We start from the raw sequence: 19,088 nt of genomic DNA on the forward strand, positions 1-19,088 counted from the left end.
AACAGCTCTGCAAAAGCAGCACCAGTGGGAGCAGTGACCATTGCTGTGTCTATAGGTAGTCCCACCATGCCGAGGAGCCCAGATAAGACCAGAGTCAGGGATCGCGGCAAGGTGGGTGAGGAAACGAGTGGTCTTGGTTGTCTCTGGAGGCCAGGAGGAGGAGTTAAAGGGGGAAAGGGGGGGGTGAACTTGGTGGGTGGATGGGCTGCCTCCAATGGGCACAGGTGGCCAGCAAAGGAGATTCTCCCCTCTTGCCCGACACCAGCTTGTGCAGCTGCTGGGCTTGCCGCATGGTGTGGGCCTCTCCTGGCAACTTGAGGGCCTCAACAGGCCCAAGGGGGTAGGGAGTGGGGGGGGGGGGGGGGCACCTGGCACCTCCCCCATCTCCTGTAAAATTTCACATAGACTGGGGCCAGATGGTTAGACCGTCCACTGGATTTTACCTGAAACCACCCCTCCCACCCCCACCACTTTCAAACCCACTGGTGGGAGAGGGTAAAATGCAGCTCCTCACTGGAGTGCTGTGGGAGTGCAGCATTGTTGGTTGTGCTGTATTTTAGATGAGATGGTGAACCGAGGACATGTGTCCTCGTGGGTGGATGTACAAGGTCCCATGACACTATTTAAAAGGGCAGGGGAATTCTCCCTGGTGCCCTCGCCAATATTTATCCCTGAACTAACACTAAAATCGATTATCTGATCATCACATGGCTGTTTGTGGAACTTTGCTGCGCATGTTTCCTACGTTGCAATAACAACATCACTTCAAAAGTACTTCATGATTTGTAAAACTTTAGGTTGTTGTGAAAGGCATTAGGTAAATGCAATTTCTTTCCTTCTCTTTCCCACATGGATTCGAAAAGCAGAAGTCGATGTCTGCATTAAAAATTAAAAGCGTCACAGAAATGTTGTTATAAAAGGTAGATTTATTTGTGTTAGGTTGACTAGTGTACAGGCCTACAGGTGCAGAACACTTTCCATTTCGGAACTGAAGTGTACAGTAGCCGGTGCAAAAAATGCTTCTATGTTTAAAAAAAGTAACAATATTCATCATCATTGGACCTCACACATTCTTGATCCAACTAACTTCTCCCACTTTATCCTCTGCAATCCTGTGAGTTTATATATTGATGTGTATATTCACCCAGTGTCTAAGCGAGCCCAGAAAGCTGGTCAAAAAAAATCTTAACAGTGATAACCTCGCCCATCATTAAATCAATATACAATTCACTACATTTCATTGGTAGGAGTACAAAAACATCTTTTAAGACACACAAAATAATTCCACAGAGTTTATAGAAAGCATTACACCAACTCAAAAAAAAAACACTAATTGAAAAGCAAAATACTGCAGATGCTGGAAACTGAAATAAAAACAGGAAACGTTGGAAAAACTCAGCAAGCCTTGGCAGCGTCTGTGGAGAGAAAAACTGTCAACATTTCAGATCGGTGACTTTTTATTGGAACAGGGAGAATTTTAGAGGTGAAATAGGTTTTGAGCAAGGTGTGTGTGGGACGAGGACAAAGGGAAGGTCTGTGGAAGACAGGAGAGAATGGACGACAAAAGGGTTAGCCTTCCAGGGCCAAAAGAAATGGTGATGGGGGCAAAAGAATCAGTGCAGAAGGCCTTCCGGACTCAACACTGAGTTCAACAATTTCAAACCGTCACCTCTGCCCCCATTTTGTTTTCTTCCCTTTGCATGTTTCATTTTTTCTCTTAAATTTGCTTTCAGACAATAGCGCACCATCCTTAGGCGCATCTTTTGTTTCTTTGATTATTTTGCCCCAATTCTTTTGGCCCTGGATGGCTAACTCTTTTGTCATTCAATCTCTCCTGTCTTCCACCCTATCACAGACCTTCCCTTCGTCCTTGTCCCACACACCCCTCGCTCAAAACTCTTCCCAGTTCTGATGTAAGGTCATCAACCTGAAACATTAAATCTGTTTCTCCCTCCAGAGATACTGCCAAGACCTGCTGGACACTTCCAGCATTTTCTGCTCTTAGTTTAAAAAAAATCCAGATTAATAGAATATAAACTGGCAATTTGCCTGAAACTTTATTGCATTAAATTCTTTTGATACAAAGGTCATGCCTTAAACTACAGCAAAGCGCTGTTCCAAATTGCAGTGTTAGTGACATTCATGGTTAAACAAAAAAGCAAATAAATGAAGTTACTTTTATAGCTTTTCTGTAAATAAGCAATTTACTGCAGAACTGCGCATAATTAATTGCCAAATGTGAAGATTTGAGGCTGCACCTCCTTTTAATTGAACTCCATTTGTGTTGGCTTTTGTGAACCTAATTTATAATATTTAAATTATTTGCCAACCCTTGCATGCATGGGCACATTAGAATTTTGTTACTGCAGGCAGGGGTCAGAATTCACAGTAGCTCCATCGCAATGGGTAAGTACATTCAAAACAAGATCTGCCATATCTGAGGTACCTTTAGTTGCCTGGACTACAGACCACTGAAGAGATCTGGTTTGTGTTCATCTTCAAACACAAACATCTCCACCATATCTGCTGAGCCCAATCCTTCAATCACCAAACTTCAATATTATTCTTATGGCAAACTGAGGTAATAGAGCTAAGTAGTTATAAGAAATTAAGGGTTACAACGCTTCATAAGTCAGGGAAATTCAGATGATTTGGAGCCTAATTTATGGCTTCACATAGTTTGTTGGTAGGCCAGACTGATCGGAAACTTCAGAGTATCAACCTCACCCAGCCGAAGGTTAGTAACAGGGCAAATACAGTAAATGCAGTCATGTAGTTTAGAAAGCTGCCTCAGGTTCAATTTGTCAGTTTTATTTCTATAACAAAGTGCCTTGGTATGGTAGAAGGGATCACCCTCCTCCATTTTTCCTCTCCTCCACTGCCAGTTTTCGACACCTCGAGTCGTTCATTACAGTCATGACACTAGAACAGTCCTACACACCAATCAGGAGCCAGGAAAAGGCCTGTGAGCAAATGGCCTGGCTGGTTTCTCACTTCAAGGAAAGATGTGTTTAAGATGCAGAAAGAATATGGAAGCATAACTAAATTGGAGGACTGAAGTGTGGGTGATCCCTTTGTGCATTGCAATTTTTAAAAGTACATTTCTACTCATTTTAATGTATCTAATGACTGCAACAGAATTTCCAGCAAAGTTAAAGGGCTCAATATGTTGAAAGGAATGTTTCTTTTGAATAAAAAAATGCAAAAACAAAGTGTACCCCACCAGGTGATTTACCAATTGAATAGCAGTCGTGTAAACATTAACATTTTGGAATCAAACACGTTGTAATAAGCTGTTCATAAAGTACACTTCATTGAAAAGGTCACCATCCCATTGAGAGAGAACGTCTATGATATCTAGCATAGGGAGTCATTAATGCCCTTGTTGCAGCCAACAGGCTGACTTTGAATAATGAATAACTTCATGCATATGTTTGTCTGTGTAAGAAAAGAATCCAAACTGGAACTGGCTTCAAACATGGAGCAGAAAATGGGCCAGGAATGTGCACATATTAACCAGGTTTATTTACTTGTATACGCCTTCTCTAATAGTACTGTGGGTGTACCTACACCGCAAGGGCTCCAGCTATTCAAGAAGGCTCACCACCACCTTCTGAAGGGCAATTAAGAATGGGCAATAAATGCTGACTTTGCTAGCAATGTTCATGGCCCATGAACAAATCAAAAAATTACGGTCATATTTCTTCAGCTTTTGAGATATCACTCCTTCCTCTCCCAACCCTAAAAATATAGTCTACATATTTTACACTTTTTTTAGTGATTTATTTTATCTAGTAGAAGACAAACCTAAGGGTGCTCTTGAACAGGAATTCATCAGATTCATTAAGGAGAATAATATATTCTTCATCCATGTGGAAAATTAATGTAGACAAGAGTTAGTTGCCTAACTTTCTCTCCTACTCTCTCCACCTCATTCCCACTGCAGCACCAAGTAAAGAACATGGATTGTAAATAGTAAAACAGCAATCGTTTGCTTCAAATTGGAAAATATTCATGGGCACAGGCTTCAGAAAAGAACAAGGGTCACAGCATTGTCACAAGTATCATGATGAAGACAAGTTGCAACAGACAGACATGTCCAGTGTAAGGATATTGGACAGCTCAAACCTTTGGTTTACTCCTTAAGCCAAGACAGAGTCTGGATACCATAGAACACTGTACCTCAGAGTTAGATAGGAACCATTAGTGTCAGAAGTTAATATCGCTGTGTTTATTTCCTAATAGGTAACTTCTATACAATTATGATCCTTTTCAAATTATCAGAAATACAAATGCGAACAAAGCATTTAATTCTCAGGGCCAGCGAATAAGCCAAATTCCATTTCAATTACATGGGATGCTGGAAAGTTAGCAATTAGTTTTTGGAATGACTTCATCGATTTTTATTTTGCCTGAAGATGAGAAATAATGGCAAAGGTGATTTTTTTAAGTAGTTTTCCCCAGTCAACTCTTAAAAAAAAAAGCCAAGAATCAAAAGAAAAATTGTATCGCATTTTGTGCTTCACAAAATAAAGTATTTTGCCACATTTGGCTTATACAGACTATAGTACCTCCTATTGGGCAACTGGGCAAAAACCACGGTCCCCTTCCCACCTCCCCTCCCCAAATATAATATTCACTTTCGTAAAGACAAGGTTCTCTCAAGGACTTTGGAAAAAGTTGGTTTTAATCGAATGCCCAATTTATCTTTTGCCTGATTTTCAGATACTCGTCCTTGTTCAATGACAATGTTCAAACAACACATAAACACTCAATATTCCGCCTGATCAGGGAATCAGGTCCAGTTTTCGTCATTTTAAGATTATGTTGTACCCATCATTTCTCTCAGCTGTGGAGAACACAAAAAGCATTTTAAGTTTCATTAGCATGAATGAAGAAGACCCTAGAATGTGGGGGAGGAACACATTCAGCAATTTTTCAATAACAGAGTGCATCCTATGACATCAATTCCTCAAGGACGAGTGCAACATACACATGCCCAATCATTGCTAAGAACATATTCTCTCTTCCCAAGCTCTCCAGTAGGTCTTAATACCTTCTTTGGTCAATCACTTAACTTGGAAATCCCTACGTGGCCTATATGAAAAGGCACCACTATGCCATCCAAAACTGGATAGTCCCCAGTTTGCTTCCCTAACTATTCGAGTGGTAGCAATTGGGGCATTATGATTGGCCTCACAACTGTGGACTGGTAAGTGAGAGACTGAAAAGCCATGGTTCCCAAGCGTAAGCATCAGCCAGCAATCCCAGCATCTGTGTAAGCATTAGGGGAAGGTCAGGATCAGATTTGGTTCTGATGCTCTCTATGACCAACACTTGTTGTCTGCATGAGATAGTGAAGCTGTTTTTGGGACAGGCTGGGCGGTGGGGCTAAGTAAGGGGTAAGTTGAAGGGGTAAAACTCGTGTTTAATTAGGGAATTAAGGGATGTGGGGAACAGGCGGGAAAATGGAGTTTAATCCCAAGATCGTATTGAATGGCGGAGCAGGCTCGAAGGGTCATATGGTCTGCTCCTACTCCTAGTTCTTGTGTCTGAAATATTTTGATTATTCCAACAAAGCTTACAAGAGGAAGAGACAAAAATTTGACCTTCACTGGAAGATCGGCTAGGATATTGAGGTCGGCGAGCAGGGGGCGGGGCCCGTTCGCCAATGTGTAAAATGACGCGGGATGACATCGGGCGGAACTCCCGACATCACCCCGCCTCATTTCAATTTTCAGGTTGGCAGGGTGCAGCTGAATCTGCAGTGTGCCGCCAACCTGTCAACGGCCAATTGAGTCCATTTAAAAACTAATTGAATTAGTTAATGGATCTGCCCGTCCAACCTTAAGGTTGGCGGGCAGGCTGGGAGCCCTGGCAGGTTTCAGAAAAAGCATGAAACCCCATCCATGGGCAGGATGAGGTTTCATGTAGGTTTTTAAAAATTTAATGAAAGTTTGAATGAAAGCAATGGACATGTCACATGAGAGGACATGTCAGGGAAATTTTAATTTTGTGCATTGACCATTTTTGAATTTGACACCGACCTCCCTGAGGCAGTACCTAGCCACAGGGAGATGCGTGCGCTCTTTGGTGCGCTCTTTGGTGCGCATGTGCAAAAGAGTGCACTCCCATCTGAGTGAATCCCACCCCCCCACCCACCCACCGCCACTACCTGCACAGGGAGCGCATAGCGCTTCCTGGCTGATGTCACGATGGGCAGGTCTTAATTGGCCCACCCACATAAAATGGCAGCGCACCCCTAACCGGGGTCACTGATTGAAGGTGCGCCTGCATGCGCCTGCTCCAGTACTTCCCCCCGCAATGAGGGGAAAATTTTTCCCATTGTGTTTTCAAACATTTTTTTAAAGTGACAGCTCAGGCTATATTTCATTAAGACTATGAGGTGGAAAGATGCATCAAAATCAAACTTAATTTTTATGATTTCACCTCATTAGCACACAGAGGAAATCTTCCCACTTCATTCTTATAAAGAACAGAAGGTAAGAATTCTCCATCATTTACCAAAGAACACAGATCAAGATTGGACTGGATCCATTGAGCATGGGAAAGTTGGTCTCCAGAGCTTTCTAATAGAGACACATTGTTCTAAGTTAGCAAATAGGAAATAATGAGCCAGTTCTAATGTAACTTAGACGCCTCCGTGTCTTTGAGCCATTGAGCTTCATGTAGAACCTTTGTTTAACTGCTGAAAAACATTGGAGAAGCCAGTGTCATAGCAGGAGAAAGGTGCCACTGTTCTCCTTTTGATTCATTCACAGGATGTGGCCATCGCTGGTCGGGCCAGCATTTATTGCCAATCGCTAATTGCCTTTGAAAATTAGTTATGAACCATCTTCTTGAATAAAATGGTGTGGCTTTCTGAGGGCAATTCAGAGTCAACCATATTACTGTGGTCTGGTGTCACATTTGGGTCAGACCAGGTAAGGATGGCAGGTGTCCTTCTCTAAAGGAGATGAGTGAATCAGGTGGGCTTTTACAACAAATTGGTCGTTTCAGGTTGCCTTTGTTAATACTAGCTTTTTATTCCAGATTTATTTAACTGAATTCAGCTGCTTGGTAGGGTTTGAACTCCTGTCTCCAGGTTATTAGTTCAAGGCTAGTCCTGTAACATAACCACTATGCTATCATACCCAAATGTGGTTCAATTTGATGTTGCAAGAGTCAAGATTTCCAAGAAACATGCCATAGTACTCAGTAAAGGAGCAATAATGTTCAATGCAAGGATTAATTCTAGACACATAAAACCTTAAGGAAGTAAATTGTACCTTTCAAGGTGCAGATGACAAAGCAAGCCTCATCATGGAAATTTTTAACCATCTAGAAATAAAAACAACACGTTAGTCTGGGTCATATAGGGCCACGCTTCCATAAGCTCTACAAGGGTGCATACATTTGCCAATAATAGCATTTCATTTAAGGAAAGAATTAATTCATTTATCATTGACAATATAATTGTCTTTGTAGCAGTTCTTGTTCAAGCTGTGCTACTGAGCCTGAACTGACATTGGGTTGGTTCTAGATTCAGCAACAGTGGCAAAACTATCACTGGGATCTGACACAACCATATTTTTAATTCTTGGACTGAATATGCACATTAGCACTAGCCAAATCAGAATGTACTTCCCTAGTAAGTGGTTCCAGAGGAGGCAAAATACCAAAATATCAGCACAAGCTATGTTGTCAAGTTACAAAATACATGCTTGAAAATCGAAAGCCTTTCAGGTTGGAAATTTAATAGGAATACAAAGATATTTGTAATAACATGCAATAACAAGCTAGATACAGGATAATTAGTAAGAGTTAAACTTACCTGCAGTTCCCCACCGACCTAGTGAGTAAAGGCACTGACTGGTGCCGTGTAGAGCCATACAGACTAGAAGGTTCCAGAGCCAAGCCATATTTTAAGCAGAGTTACCTGATCTTAGCTTGGCAGCAGTTGGGTCCCAGTGCTCTTTGAGCTGGGGGGGAGGTGGGTGGTGGAGAAAGGAGAGAAGAGAGAGAAGAAAAAAAACAACAGCCAGTATTCCCACTTCTCACCATTGACTCCCAAGTCCTTCTGGATTATATGTTTGTGGGCATCACGGAAGTGTCGCCAAATGAATTCAAATTAGCTCCAGTCCTGTTGATTCAAAATACGAGCCTGAATTTTTCCCTAGTCGGGCGCGCGTGATGGACGGGCCCGGGAGTGGTCGGGAAATGGGCCCTCAACTGCGATTGGCCCCCCTGACTGCGATTTCACACTGGCTAACCAATTAACGGCCAGCCGGCGTGAAACGTGTGCTGAAAAGCTAAGCGCTGCCCGGGTAGGGGGCAAGAAGAGGGTGGGCAACAACGTCACCGCGGGGGGGGGGGGGGGGGGGAGCGCTTCAAGAGAGCTCCCTGAAGGCAAACAGCCACCCCAGGGAGCTGCAGACCTACAAATAATAAAATAAAGCATAAAAAAAGCTGCAAAAAAAATTTAAAAATGTCCAAGCAGCACAATCGAGCACCTGAAAGCCTACCTCATAAAAACTGCTGTCCCCAGATATTTCTTTTTATTTTATTTCCTAACGAAAGTTTCATCCCGCCCCGAATGAGGCTTCGTGGAAAGTGTAAAGGCTGCCTGGCCGATTGGCCCATCTGCCAACCGTAAGGGTTGGACGGGCGGCAAGAAATCTTGTTCAATTGCGGCGTTAATGGGCTTCATTGCCCGCTTGGTTGTCAGTGGCCGTGCTTTCAACTGCCGCGCACACCACCACCCCCCCCCGAGCAAAGTATCGCATGAGTGCGCGATGACATCGGGACCCTCGCCCGGCATCATCTCACACGACTTTACGCCCAATTGGGTCGGGCGCATGCCCACCCACGGAACGTAAAATTCTGCCCACTATTTTCAAACCAAGTAACTTCTCCACAATTAAAGTACTGTAATAAAATCCTGGCTGATTGACCACGGCATTTCTTTAGCCATTGGATTTTGTCACAGAATACTGCCACTGATCCAAGGCCAATACTTGCCTTGTAACAACAGCTCTGGCGATTGTTGCTGCTGCTGCTACTTCCAAGGTACCATTGGGGATCTTGGCAGCAGCGGCCCATTTTTAACATCTAGTTGGACACAGGAGACCTGATGAAAATTTCCCCTGCCTCTTTCAGCACCTTTAAGGCAGCATTCTTAGCTCAGAGTCAGAATACTGTGGATTAAAGCTCCATACCAGAGACATCAGCCCAGAATCTAGGCTGACATTCATCATTCTACTCAGGTAGTGCTACACTGTCAAAGTCACTATCTCTTGACTGAGGTGAGGCCCTCACAGGCAGATGCAGAAGATCCCATTCCACTATTCAAAGAAGAGCAGTTGAGTTCTCCATGCATCTTTAGTCATCGTTTATCTCTCAACCGACATCACTAACACAAAGCTAATCACTTTTCCCATTGCTGTTTGTGTAGCTATATGCAAAGTTACTGCTGTATTTGCCTGCTCTTCTTCAAAACAATGCCATGGGATCTTTTACATTGACCTGAGAACAAGTACAGGGCCCCAGTTCAATGACTCAACTGAAAGATGGTAGCTCCAATAGTGCAGCATCCCCTCAGAACCATACTGGAGAGTCAGCTTAAAGTTTGAGCTGAAGAGAGATTTGAACCCACAATCTCCTAACTCAGACACGAGAGCGCTGCCAAGTGAGCCACGTATAAATAAATTTCCAAACGGCCTGATACCAAGCAAAAGATATCTCTATGGGAAATCTCAAATGATAACTCATCTTAGTAAGCAAACATTGTACATGCAGGTTACACATTAGTGCAACAGCAGCTAAATGTTGGAAAAACATGTCATCACTACGTAATTTGTCTACTTCCTGCACCCAACCCCGTATCTGGCAGAAGCTCTGATAGACAGAAACTGCTGCAGGACTGGTTCCTGCCCAAAATACACACCCAGTTGCCAGTGCTACAGAAGTCCTGAGAAAGGTTATTGTTCATTGTTCATCGCAGGTTAACTGCAGAGTTCTCATTAAGCAACACAATAATACAGCAAGAGTACCACGTCCATTAAATCGCCTATCTGAATGTCATCAAGAGCATAAGTCACACTACATGCCACGTCCACAGCCTTGGAAAAGAAAAAGTCTATTTATAAAATTTTAACTTCGGAGTAATCGATGCCATGTAATCGTTTAAAAGTTATAATCTCTGCATGCATATGTTAATACACGTAGGGCTTAAAGGATTTTGTTTCAGGGATTTGGGTAGATACAATTAAGTTTTTAAACCAGGATTTGTTTAAAAAAAACTCTAAAATGTAAACATTTTGGGTTTTTTTTAAGTGGCAAATTGTCCTAAAACATTGGCAGAATTTGTTAGGTATTCAATCATCTTGACAGCCCAACACAAAATATACCATTAGGGCTCAAACATAACACATCAGGGGACACATTTTAAGAGTTCTGCCTCACATTATGGAGGGACTGTATAGCAACAGCTCCAGCTCTTTCTAGATAGGTGCAAATGGTTAGCATTCACCCCATCCAAATGTTAAAAAAATATAAAAGCCATTCAGTTGTAAAAGCAGCCTTGATCAGAGAGGTGGGGCTGGGGAATCCGGAGTTTTAAGCAGCTAAAAATTAAGTCCTGCAAGTGAAACTGGCTCCTGAGTCTTGCAAGTCAGAAAGCAGGGATCTGCTCAGCGAGGAGGATTAATCAGGTGTCCCTAATACTCCAAGGAAATGCTGGCAAGTCTGCAACCATGGGCAGGGTTTTCCGCACCCCCCCACCACCCTGGCTGGGGCGCCACCTTGCCCACAGTGGGCCCCGCCCAAGACGGGGCTGGAAAATCCCGGCCCACGTGTTGGGAGCTTGTACCACAAATACAGGTCTTATCACAGCAGTTTTCACCCCTGCACAAAGCCGTAACCACGTTCATTTTTTTAAAAAAAACTACAATTGCACCGTTGGCTGACGGGGAATGAGCTGGGCTAAGCAGCAATAAATCTAAACTTAATCTACTCTGTGTGAATATGAGTGTTTTCCATATACAGAACACAGTTAATGGCCAAAAGCTCACCTTATTTCAGTATTTTGAGCCAGGCCAGATGAGGCATAAAATAAATTCATCCTCCAACACCCATTTTTGCATTTCTCACCACTCTTTCTATTGCTTCAGCTGAGGCTTTGTAAACTCAGAACCAAGGACTGAGCAATGAATTGTTGATATACAACTGGTGTATCGCATTTCTGAAAGCACACTTTAGGGAATACTTTGCAAATCCAAATCTACTCAATGGAATTTTCTCCAACTCTATGACAAACACTGGAGAGGGCTTTCAATCCAAACTGGTAAAGCATGTTACCACAGTGACCAGATAAGCATTCATGGGTTCAATAAATGTACTGCTTTCTGTCACATGTAGTTTACCACCACAATGTACTTTTTTTCACAATATAATAAATCTCCTTCAGTGGCTACATATCAGGAATAGATAGCTCTAGGCTACTATATAATGTAAAGAACTTCGTTTTCCTCCACCAATATGTTAAAATGCCAAACCAAAATATTTACCTCAACAAATTCCTGCTCGTCATTGAAGCATATTTTACCCAATTTCACAATCATGTGATTTAATAAGATGTTGTGAAAAGTAATGTTTATATTAAGATTTTGGAAACTCCAGTATGATAATCCTCCAGCAGGCCTCAGTTTAAACTCCACTATGGGTCAAAGATCGCTAGATAGATTTTTGTTCAATTGGAGGAATGTATGGTTTAAGGCATGTCACCTCACAGGGGACATCATCATTACAAGGAAGATTTGACAAGATTAGTGATGTTAATGATTAGATGTTGCAAAGTTTGAATTTTTTAAATCCTGCAGATTGGGGGATGAAAGAAAGGCTAAGGAAGGTGAGAGTAATTCCACAAGGTTCAATCCATAAGTGGGAGGGGAGAAGGGAAGGCAGGAGGGGAGGATGGAAGGGAAGAAGACAAGAGGGGAGGAAGGAAGGAAGGAAGACAAGAGGGGAGGAAGGAAGGAAAGTATGAGGGGAGGGAGGAAGACAGGGAGGAACAGAGGAAAGAAGGAAGATAGGAGAGGAGGAACAATGGAGTAATAGAAGAATTGAAGAACAAAGGAGGACAGGAAAGGAGGGAAAAAGAAAGAACGCAAATAAAACTTTTTTCCAGTCTCTTATTCAGAAGTGCAAATGTTAGAAGAAACACACAGATAAGTGAAGAGCTAAAGCATGGAATTCCCAATCTGGGTCCAAATTGATTCCATTCAGGACTATTCAAACCCCAATAAAAGATTCTAGAGAAAGAAAAACTTTTTTAAAGAAAAGGTCAAAACGTCGACCGTCATCTCAGCTGCCATTCTGCGCATGGACCTCTCTTAGATCTCACCTCATCACTGACAAGCACGTGGATCCCACTGGGTCCCTGTCTGTAGATCTGGTTAATCTGCTGCGGAGAAATGCTGTACAGATTTGCTATTTTCTCAGTTAACTCTACCGCTGTCAGCTCTTCCAAAAAGATTGCATGGTATACTGGAGGAAACCGGGAAAAAGAATTTCATCACATAAAAAACAGTTCAAATAAGAAACACATTAAATACTTGGAAAGTTTTTTTCTTCTTTGCTCCCCACTTCTCCCAATGCTGCTGATTCATGTTGACACATGATACTGTGGGTGTGGGGAGACCTCCATGGAATCATAGAATGGTACAGCACAGAAGGGGGCCATTCGGCCCATCGTGTCCATGCCAGGTCTCAGTAAGAGTAGATCAGCCAGTCCCACTCCCCAACCTTTTCCCCATAGCCCTGCAAAACTTCTCTCTTCAGATATTATCTAATTTCCTTTTAAAAACCTCCATTGAATCTGGCTCAACCACACTCTCAGGCAGTGAATTCCACATCATAACCACTCGCTGTGTAAAAAGATTTTCTTTGTGTTGCAGTTGCTTCTTTTGTCAATCACCTTAAATTGGTGTCCTCTGGTTCTCGCCCCTTTTACCAATGGGAACAGTTTCTCTCTATCTACTCTGTCTAAACCTTCCCAATTTTCAACATCTCTATCAAATCTCTCAACCTTCTCTTCTCTAAGGAGAGCAGCCCCTATTTCTCCAATCTATCCACGGAACTGAAGTTCCTCATCCTGGAAATCATTCTTGTAAATCTTTTCTGCACCCTCTCCAAAGCCTTCACATCCTTCCTAAAGTGTGGTGCCCAGAGGTGGACACAATACTTCAGTTGAGGCTGAACCAGTGGTTTATAAAAAACTCATCATAACTTCCTTGCCTTTGTACTCTATGCCTCTATTTATAAAGCTCAGGATCTTGCTTGCCTTTCTGACCACTTTCTCAACCTGCCCGGCCACCTTCAACAAATATACTCCCAGGTCTCTCTGTTCTTGCATACTTCCTACCGAAATGTATAGCTTCACATTTCCCTGCAGTAAAATTCATCTGCCACATATCTATCCATTCCACCAGCATTTCTGTGCCCTTTAATATTTCAAAGTAAATTGTTCATTGTTTCTTTAGCGAATGAACCATCCTGTTGCTTATACAATTATCTGTACCTTTTAGAATCAGACAGAATAGAAGGAGCCCTTTAGGCCCATCATGCCGGTACCATTTCTTTGAAAGCTATCCAAATAGTCTGACAATCCTGCTGTTTCCCCATTTCTCTTTCAAGTATATGTCAAATTCCCTTTTGAAAGTTACTATTGAGTCAGCTTCCATCACCTATTTAAGCAATGCATTCTGGGTTATAACAACTTACTGAGTAAAAATGTCTCTTCATTATTCCCCTCGAAGCAGCCTCTCTGTATCAGCTCTATCAGAACTCTTCATAATTTTGAAAGCCTCTATTAAATCTCCCTTTAACCTTCCCTGTTCTAAGGAGAACAATCCCAGCCGCTCTAGCAGAACTTGTTTAATTCTAGTAAATCTCCTCCGAACCCTCTCCAAGACCTTGACATCCTTCCTAAAGTTTGATACCCAGAATTGGACACAATACTCCAGCTGTGCCCTAACCACTGATTAACAATGATTTAGCAAAACTGACTTGCTTTTGTGGATTCCACAACATTGTTTTTAAACGACCTTTTCAAATTGTCCTGCCAACTTCAAAATATTGTGGATGTGAGCCTGCAGGTCTCTCTGTTCTTCCATCCCTCTTAAAATTGTACTTGCTTTAAAATAGTTTATATTGTCTATCCTCATTGTTCCTTCAAGAATGCATCACTTCACAGTACACTGCATTAAATTTCATCTCCATGTGGCTGTCCATTTCACCAGTCTGTCTATGTCACCCTGAAGTTTGGCAAGGTCATCCTCATTATTTACTATGTTTCTGAGTTTTGTACCACCTGCATATTTTGAAATGCTGCCCTTTATATCCAAATCTAAGTCATTAATATATATCAAAAAGAGCAGTGGTTCTAATACAAACTCCTGGGAGACATGTGTGCGCCCCTCAAGTCTAAAGGGCTACCATTCATCACTAGTCCGCCTCTGACCCTTAGCCAATTTTGTATCCATGCTACCAATGTCACTTTAATCCCATAAACTTCAAATCTGCCAAAAAAAATCCATGATGTGATACTTTATCAAACACCTTCTGAAAGTCTATATATACACATCAATTGATCTAACCTCACCAACCCTCTCTTTCACATTATCAAAGAGCTCAATTAAGCTTGCCAGACATGATTTGCCTTTAACAAATCCATGCTGGCTAATATTTATTAAACCATGCTTTTTCCCCAAGTGACAATTAACTTTATCTGGACTATGGACTTTAAGGGCCAGATCTTCATGCCTCCATCCATGTCGGAAAGGAGGCAAGTGGGATTTAAAAGTGGCAGGTGGGAGCCGATTCTAGGAATTCCTACCCCTATTCCCGTCATGTGGGATTTTTGAAGGTGCAGGATAAGGGTGTAGATAACAAGCCCGCACACTGCAATCGTGTCCTTGCCAACCCCATTGAGGGGGGGTGGAGATTTTAGGGCCAGCCCCGGGCCATGGAGTCAGGTCCATTTTGGTAGGTGTGGTTCACAGCACCCAGAGGAGTTATGAATCATGGGGATGCCTAAGTCTGGAGTTGGAAACTTTTGACAGTTAAGTTTAAAAGGTGTTGACAACTTTGCATGTCATAGCATAATGGTGTAGATAAGTTAAATATGTTTTCAATATAGTAATTAATGATAGAGTTTTGTTTAGAACAGATAAGTGACCATTAAATTAACCAGCATTGTGAAAGTGTTCAGGTGCATTAGCATACTTTATCCAATGGATAGTTCAGCCATCTTTGAACCTTCGAAACAGTGGAACAGATGGCCATCTGTTCCACTGCTTCAAAGGTTTTATGGTTTTCAGCTCTGGAGGCATTGTTGTTGACACAGCTACGCAATGGAATCTGACCATGAATGCTTGGCTGAGCTCCAAATCCCAGTAATGAATTCATTTCAGCAAGGATTGCTGATACAGCTGAGAGGGAGATTGCAAGCTTTATTTTGGTAGACATTTTTATGAGCTGTTAATAGGATTTTGTTTTTGAAGAGATGTTTGAATGGCAGTTTGTTTAGTTTGACATTTTCATGAGCATCTTAAAGACTTCCAAATGCTATTATAGGACTCATGAGTTCTGTCCATAGTGGATACTGGATGAGTAGGCAAGGAGGGTATGGAGGAGGCATGGGGTAATGTGCACAGCCATGTAGATATGAAGGGGTCATTAAGTGACATTAGAGGACACCGGGGTTGGGTGGGCAATTGAGGCAGAGTGAGGGATGAGGCCTAGGGTGCTTAACACTTGAAACAGGCTAAAGTCCCGGTAAATAGAAGAGGGCCTTCTAGTCTGCCCACCTTAGCAACCGCCTGTCTCCAATCTGCCTTGGGCCTGCTGCAGGAGGTAGCGGCCTCAACTCCAGCTGTCCCCATCATGAAAATATTGTGAGCAGGCACAGCCCTGGCAGAAGGTAGCTTTCCAGCATCAGGAAATGGCTTGACTCACAATTCTTGCCTCAAGAATGAAACTCTGGACCTAAGATTCCCTAGCACCAACATTTAGCTGACTGGCCTATAGTTACTGAGTTTATATCTCTCCCCTGTTCAGATCAGAAATGCAGCTTTTGCAACCCTCCAGTTCCCTGCTAACACTCCTATATTGAAGGAGGTTTGGAAGATTGTGGCCAGAGCCCCTGCTCAAGATCCCTCAAGATCCTAGGATACATCTAATCCAGGCCAGGTGACTTTTTAAACTTTCAGTGCTGACAACATTTTAAGTATCTCCTCTTTATCTAACTTTACCCCATCTAATTTCTGTAGCTCCCTCTCCTTTGCTGTAACATTGGCGGCATCCTCTTCTTTAGAGAGGACAGTTGCAATGTATTTATTTAGTACCTCAGCTATGTTCTCCCCCTCCACATGGAGATTTTCTTTTTTGAACCCTAATCAGCCCTACCATCCTTTGACCATCCTTTTACTCATGTTTTTATAAAATACTTCAGTGTTCCTTTTCATATTGCCTGCTAACCTTTATTCATACACTCTCTTTGTCCTCCTATTTAAGTTCTCTTTGTGAACTTTGTGTATTCTGCTGATGATCTACTGTACTGTGAACCTGACATATGATAAGCCACCTCTTTCTGGTTCATTTTTATCTCAATATCTTTAGTCGCCCCAGCTTTGGATGACCTGCCTTTCCTCTTCATAGGAATGTGTTTACTCTGTACCTGAACTGATCCCTTTGCTTATTCACTGTTTTAGCTGTCGATCTTTGTTTCCAACCTAACTGGGCCAGGTCCCTTTTCAACTCACTGAAATTAGTCTTTTTCCACTTTCGTATTTTTACCTTTCATTGTTCCTTGCTCCACTTCCTAACTACTCTGAGCCTAATGATACTATGATCACTCTTTCTCAAATGCTTTCCAACTGGCCCTATTGCATCCCCCAAAATGAGATCCAGCTTCCTTCCTCATTGGGTGAAAACATACTAATCAAGAAAGCTTTCCTGTACGCATTTCAGGAATTCTGCCTCCTCCTTGCCCCTTTGCATGGACTTTTTCTCCCAATCTGTAATAAGATATTTCAAAATCCCATTATCACTATATTGTATTCACACTAAGTATGCCAGCAAATTTGCTCCAGTTCCCAATAATTGGTGGTCTATACCAGGCAGCATAACAACTCCTCTTCTTCCCCCTAACACTAACCAAATAGATTCTGTCCATGAACCCTCAAACACGTCACCCAATTTCAAGAATGTAGCAGTATATGTCATTAATACTGCCATCCTTACCTCCCTTCCTTATTCCTCTTAAATATGTTGCAGTCCTGAGAAGTTCCCATTCCAGTCCATGTTTGAGCCAAGTATCCTTTATTTTTATTGTAGATTAATCCCATTGCAACTTGTGCCAGCAGTTGATCAAACCTATCCGTCATACTGCATGCATTTACACACATGCTCTCCAGTCCTGCTGGAGCCTGTGTTACATTTCACCCCTGTCTGATCCCTTTTCTGTCTGGACTACTCTACTCTCACGCTGCTTGTCTCTCATAATCCTCTGTGTACATTGTTTCTCCACCCTTATGCTTCATGCTGATTCCCTATCCGCTGCCAAATTAGTTTCAACCCTCCCCCAAGGACATTGGTCCAGCTCTCCTTAGGCGTAACCTGTTCACCTTTTACAGGTTATCCAGGCCCAGAAGTGGCCCTAATGCCTCAAGAGTCTGAAGACCTCCCTTTTGCACCAGTTCTTTAGCCACATATTGACCTGCATTATCTTGCTGTTCCCATTCGCACTAGCACATGGCACTGGACATAATTCAGAGATACCATCTTTGAGGTCCTGTTATTTGGACTCCTCCTCAGCTCCTGAAACTCTACAGGTTCTCAACACCTTTCTTACATTATTGGGTTCAATGTAGACAACAACCTCTGGCTGTTCCCCACAAAACCTTCTGTACTCATTCATGACATCCTGCTCCTTATTTCACAACCTTTGACCCCTTTAATAAAATAGATATTTAATCAGCTTTTATTTAAAAGTGGTGCATTAATACAGCACTGACCACTTTTGCTGGAAGTATATCCCACAAATTGACAGAGAAAGGAAATTCTAAATCTCCAGTCTTGTTGAAGGATTGCTAACCTGGTGCTTGTCCTCAAACTGCAATTAAAGTCTAATATTCTGCTCACACTCGCATTGTCCATCTTCAAAACCTAACTTCTGTCCCCTTTCCCTTTCCAGTTTAAAAAAAAAGTTCTTTAAGCCTTTCTTCACGGCTCAGAGGACGAGCCTGGCATCATATCGCCCTTTTCTGAACTTGCCAATCCGAAGTTTTGCTAGAACATTACTGCCCAAAATAAAAGCTCTGGAAAATATTCTATGACCTTACTAAAGTGTTCTACAGAGTTAATAATTCATTTTAACTTATAACCAAATGTCCTTGAGACACATTCCAGCTCAGTTAACCATGTTGTTAACAGTTGCTTATATCTACATTATGATCAGTAGTCGCACCCAAATAACTTCATGTTGACTTGATGCTTCTGTATAGTCAACAAACACACCCTTTCACCTTTGCTAAACGGTCACCCATTCATTCTGCATGTACGGCTCCTGTTCTTGTGAAGGATCTTAATTTTACTTATCTATACTAAATAAAGTCCTTTGTGCCATTCCTTAACCCATTCACTTAATTGGTGAAGATCTCTCCAAATGTCATCAGTATCTTTATATGCTATCAATGTCCTTTTCAGCAGTTACCTATTAATACAGCTTTGAGCAGTTTTATGAATATTCTAATCCCAGTGAACGCATTCATTGCTGAAGTTGCTACATCCTGCCTCACTACAGAGACTCTTCCCATGTGAGACGACAGTTATCACAACAGTTACTAGGTCACTGCCATTGTAGAAACGAACTAACCTCTGCAAACATGCAAAAAATGGAAATATTCTCTTCTTTTTGTTCATGTGCTTCGGAATAGTTTGGAAGCCAAAGCAAATCCCCAAATGTGAAAGCAAGACCATTAGGCTTTGCTGTGTTGCCAGGCGATTGGACTAAGGGAGTGGGTTTC

The 19,088-nt window shown here is 42.2% G+C and overlaps 1 protein-coding gene across 7 annotated transcripts in view; it reads right to left on the bottom strand.

Moving 5' to 3' along the window:
- Window positions 1-908: 908 nt before the first annotated feature.
- Window positions 909-19,088, bottom strand: part of tfcp2l1 (transcription factor CP2-like 1) — a 54,240-nt gene continuing 36,060 nt past the window's right edge. For 6 of the 7 annotated variants that reach the window (XM_041201753.1, XM_041201751.1, XM_041201752.1 and 3 more), the window contains 3 exons: window positions 12,404-12,546; window positions 7,290-7,341; window positions 909-4,849 (listed from right to left, as the gene is read on the bottom strand). In XM_041201753.1, coding sequence (XP_041057687.1) covers window positions 4,812-4,849; window positions 7,290-7,341; window positions 12,404-12,546 — 233 coding nt within the window. In that variant the 3' untranslated portion in view covers window positions 909-4,811. The remainder of the gene's footprint in view (window positions 4,850-7,289; window positions 7,342-12,403; window positions 12,547-19,088) is intronic. The other variant, XM_041201755.1, reaches the window with a different exon arrangement.

This window comes from Carcharodon carcharias, chromosome 12 (assembly GCF_017639515.1).
Source record: "Carcharodon carcharias isolate sCarCar2 chromosome 12, sCarCar2.pri, whole genome shotgun sequence".
Lineage (NCBI taxonomy): Eukaryota > Metazoa > Chordata > Chondrichthyes > Lamniformes > Lamnidae > Carcharodon > Carcharodon carcharias.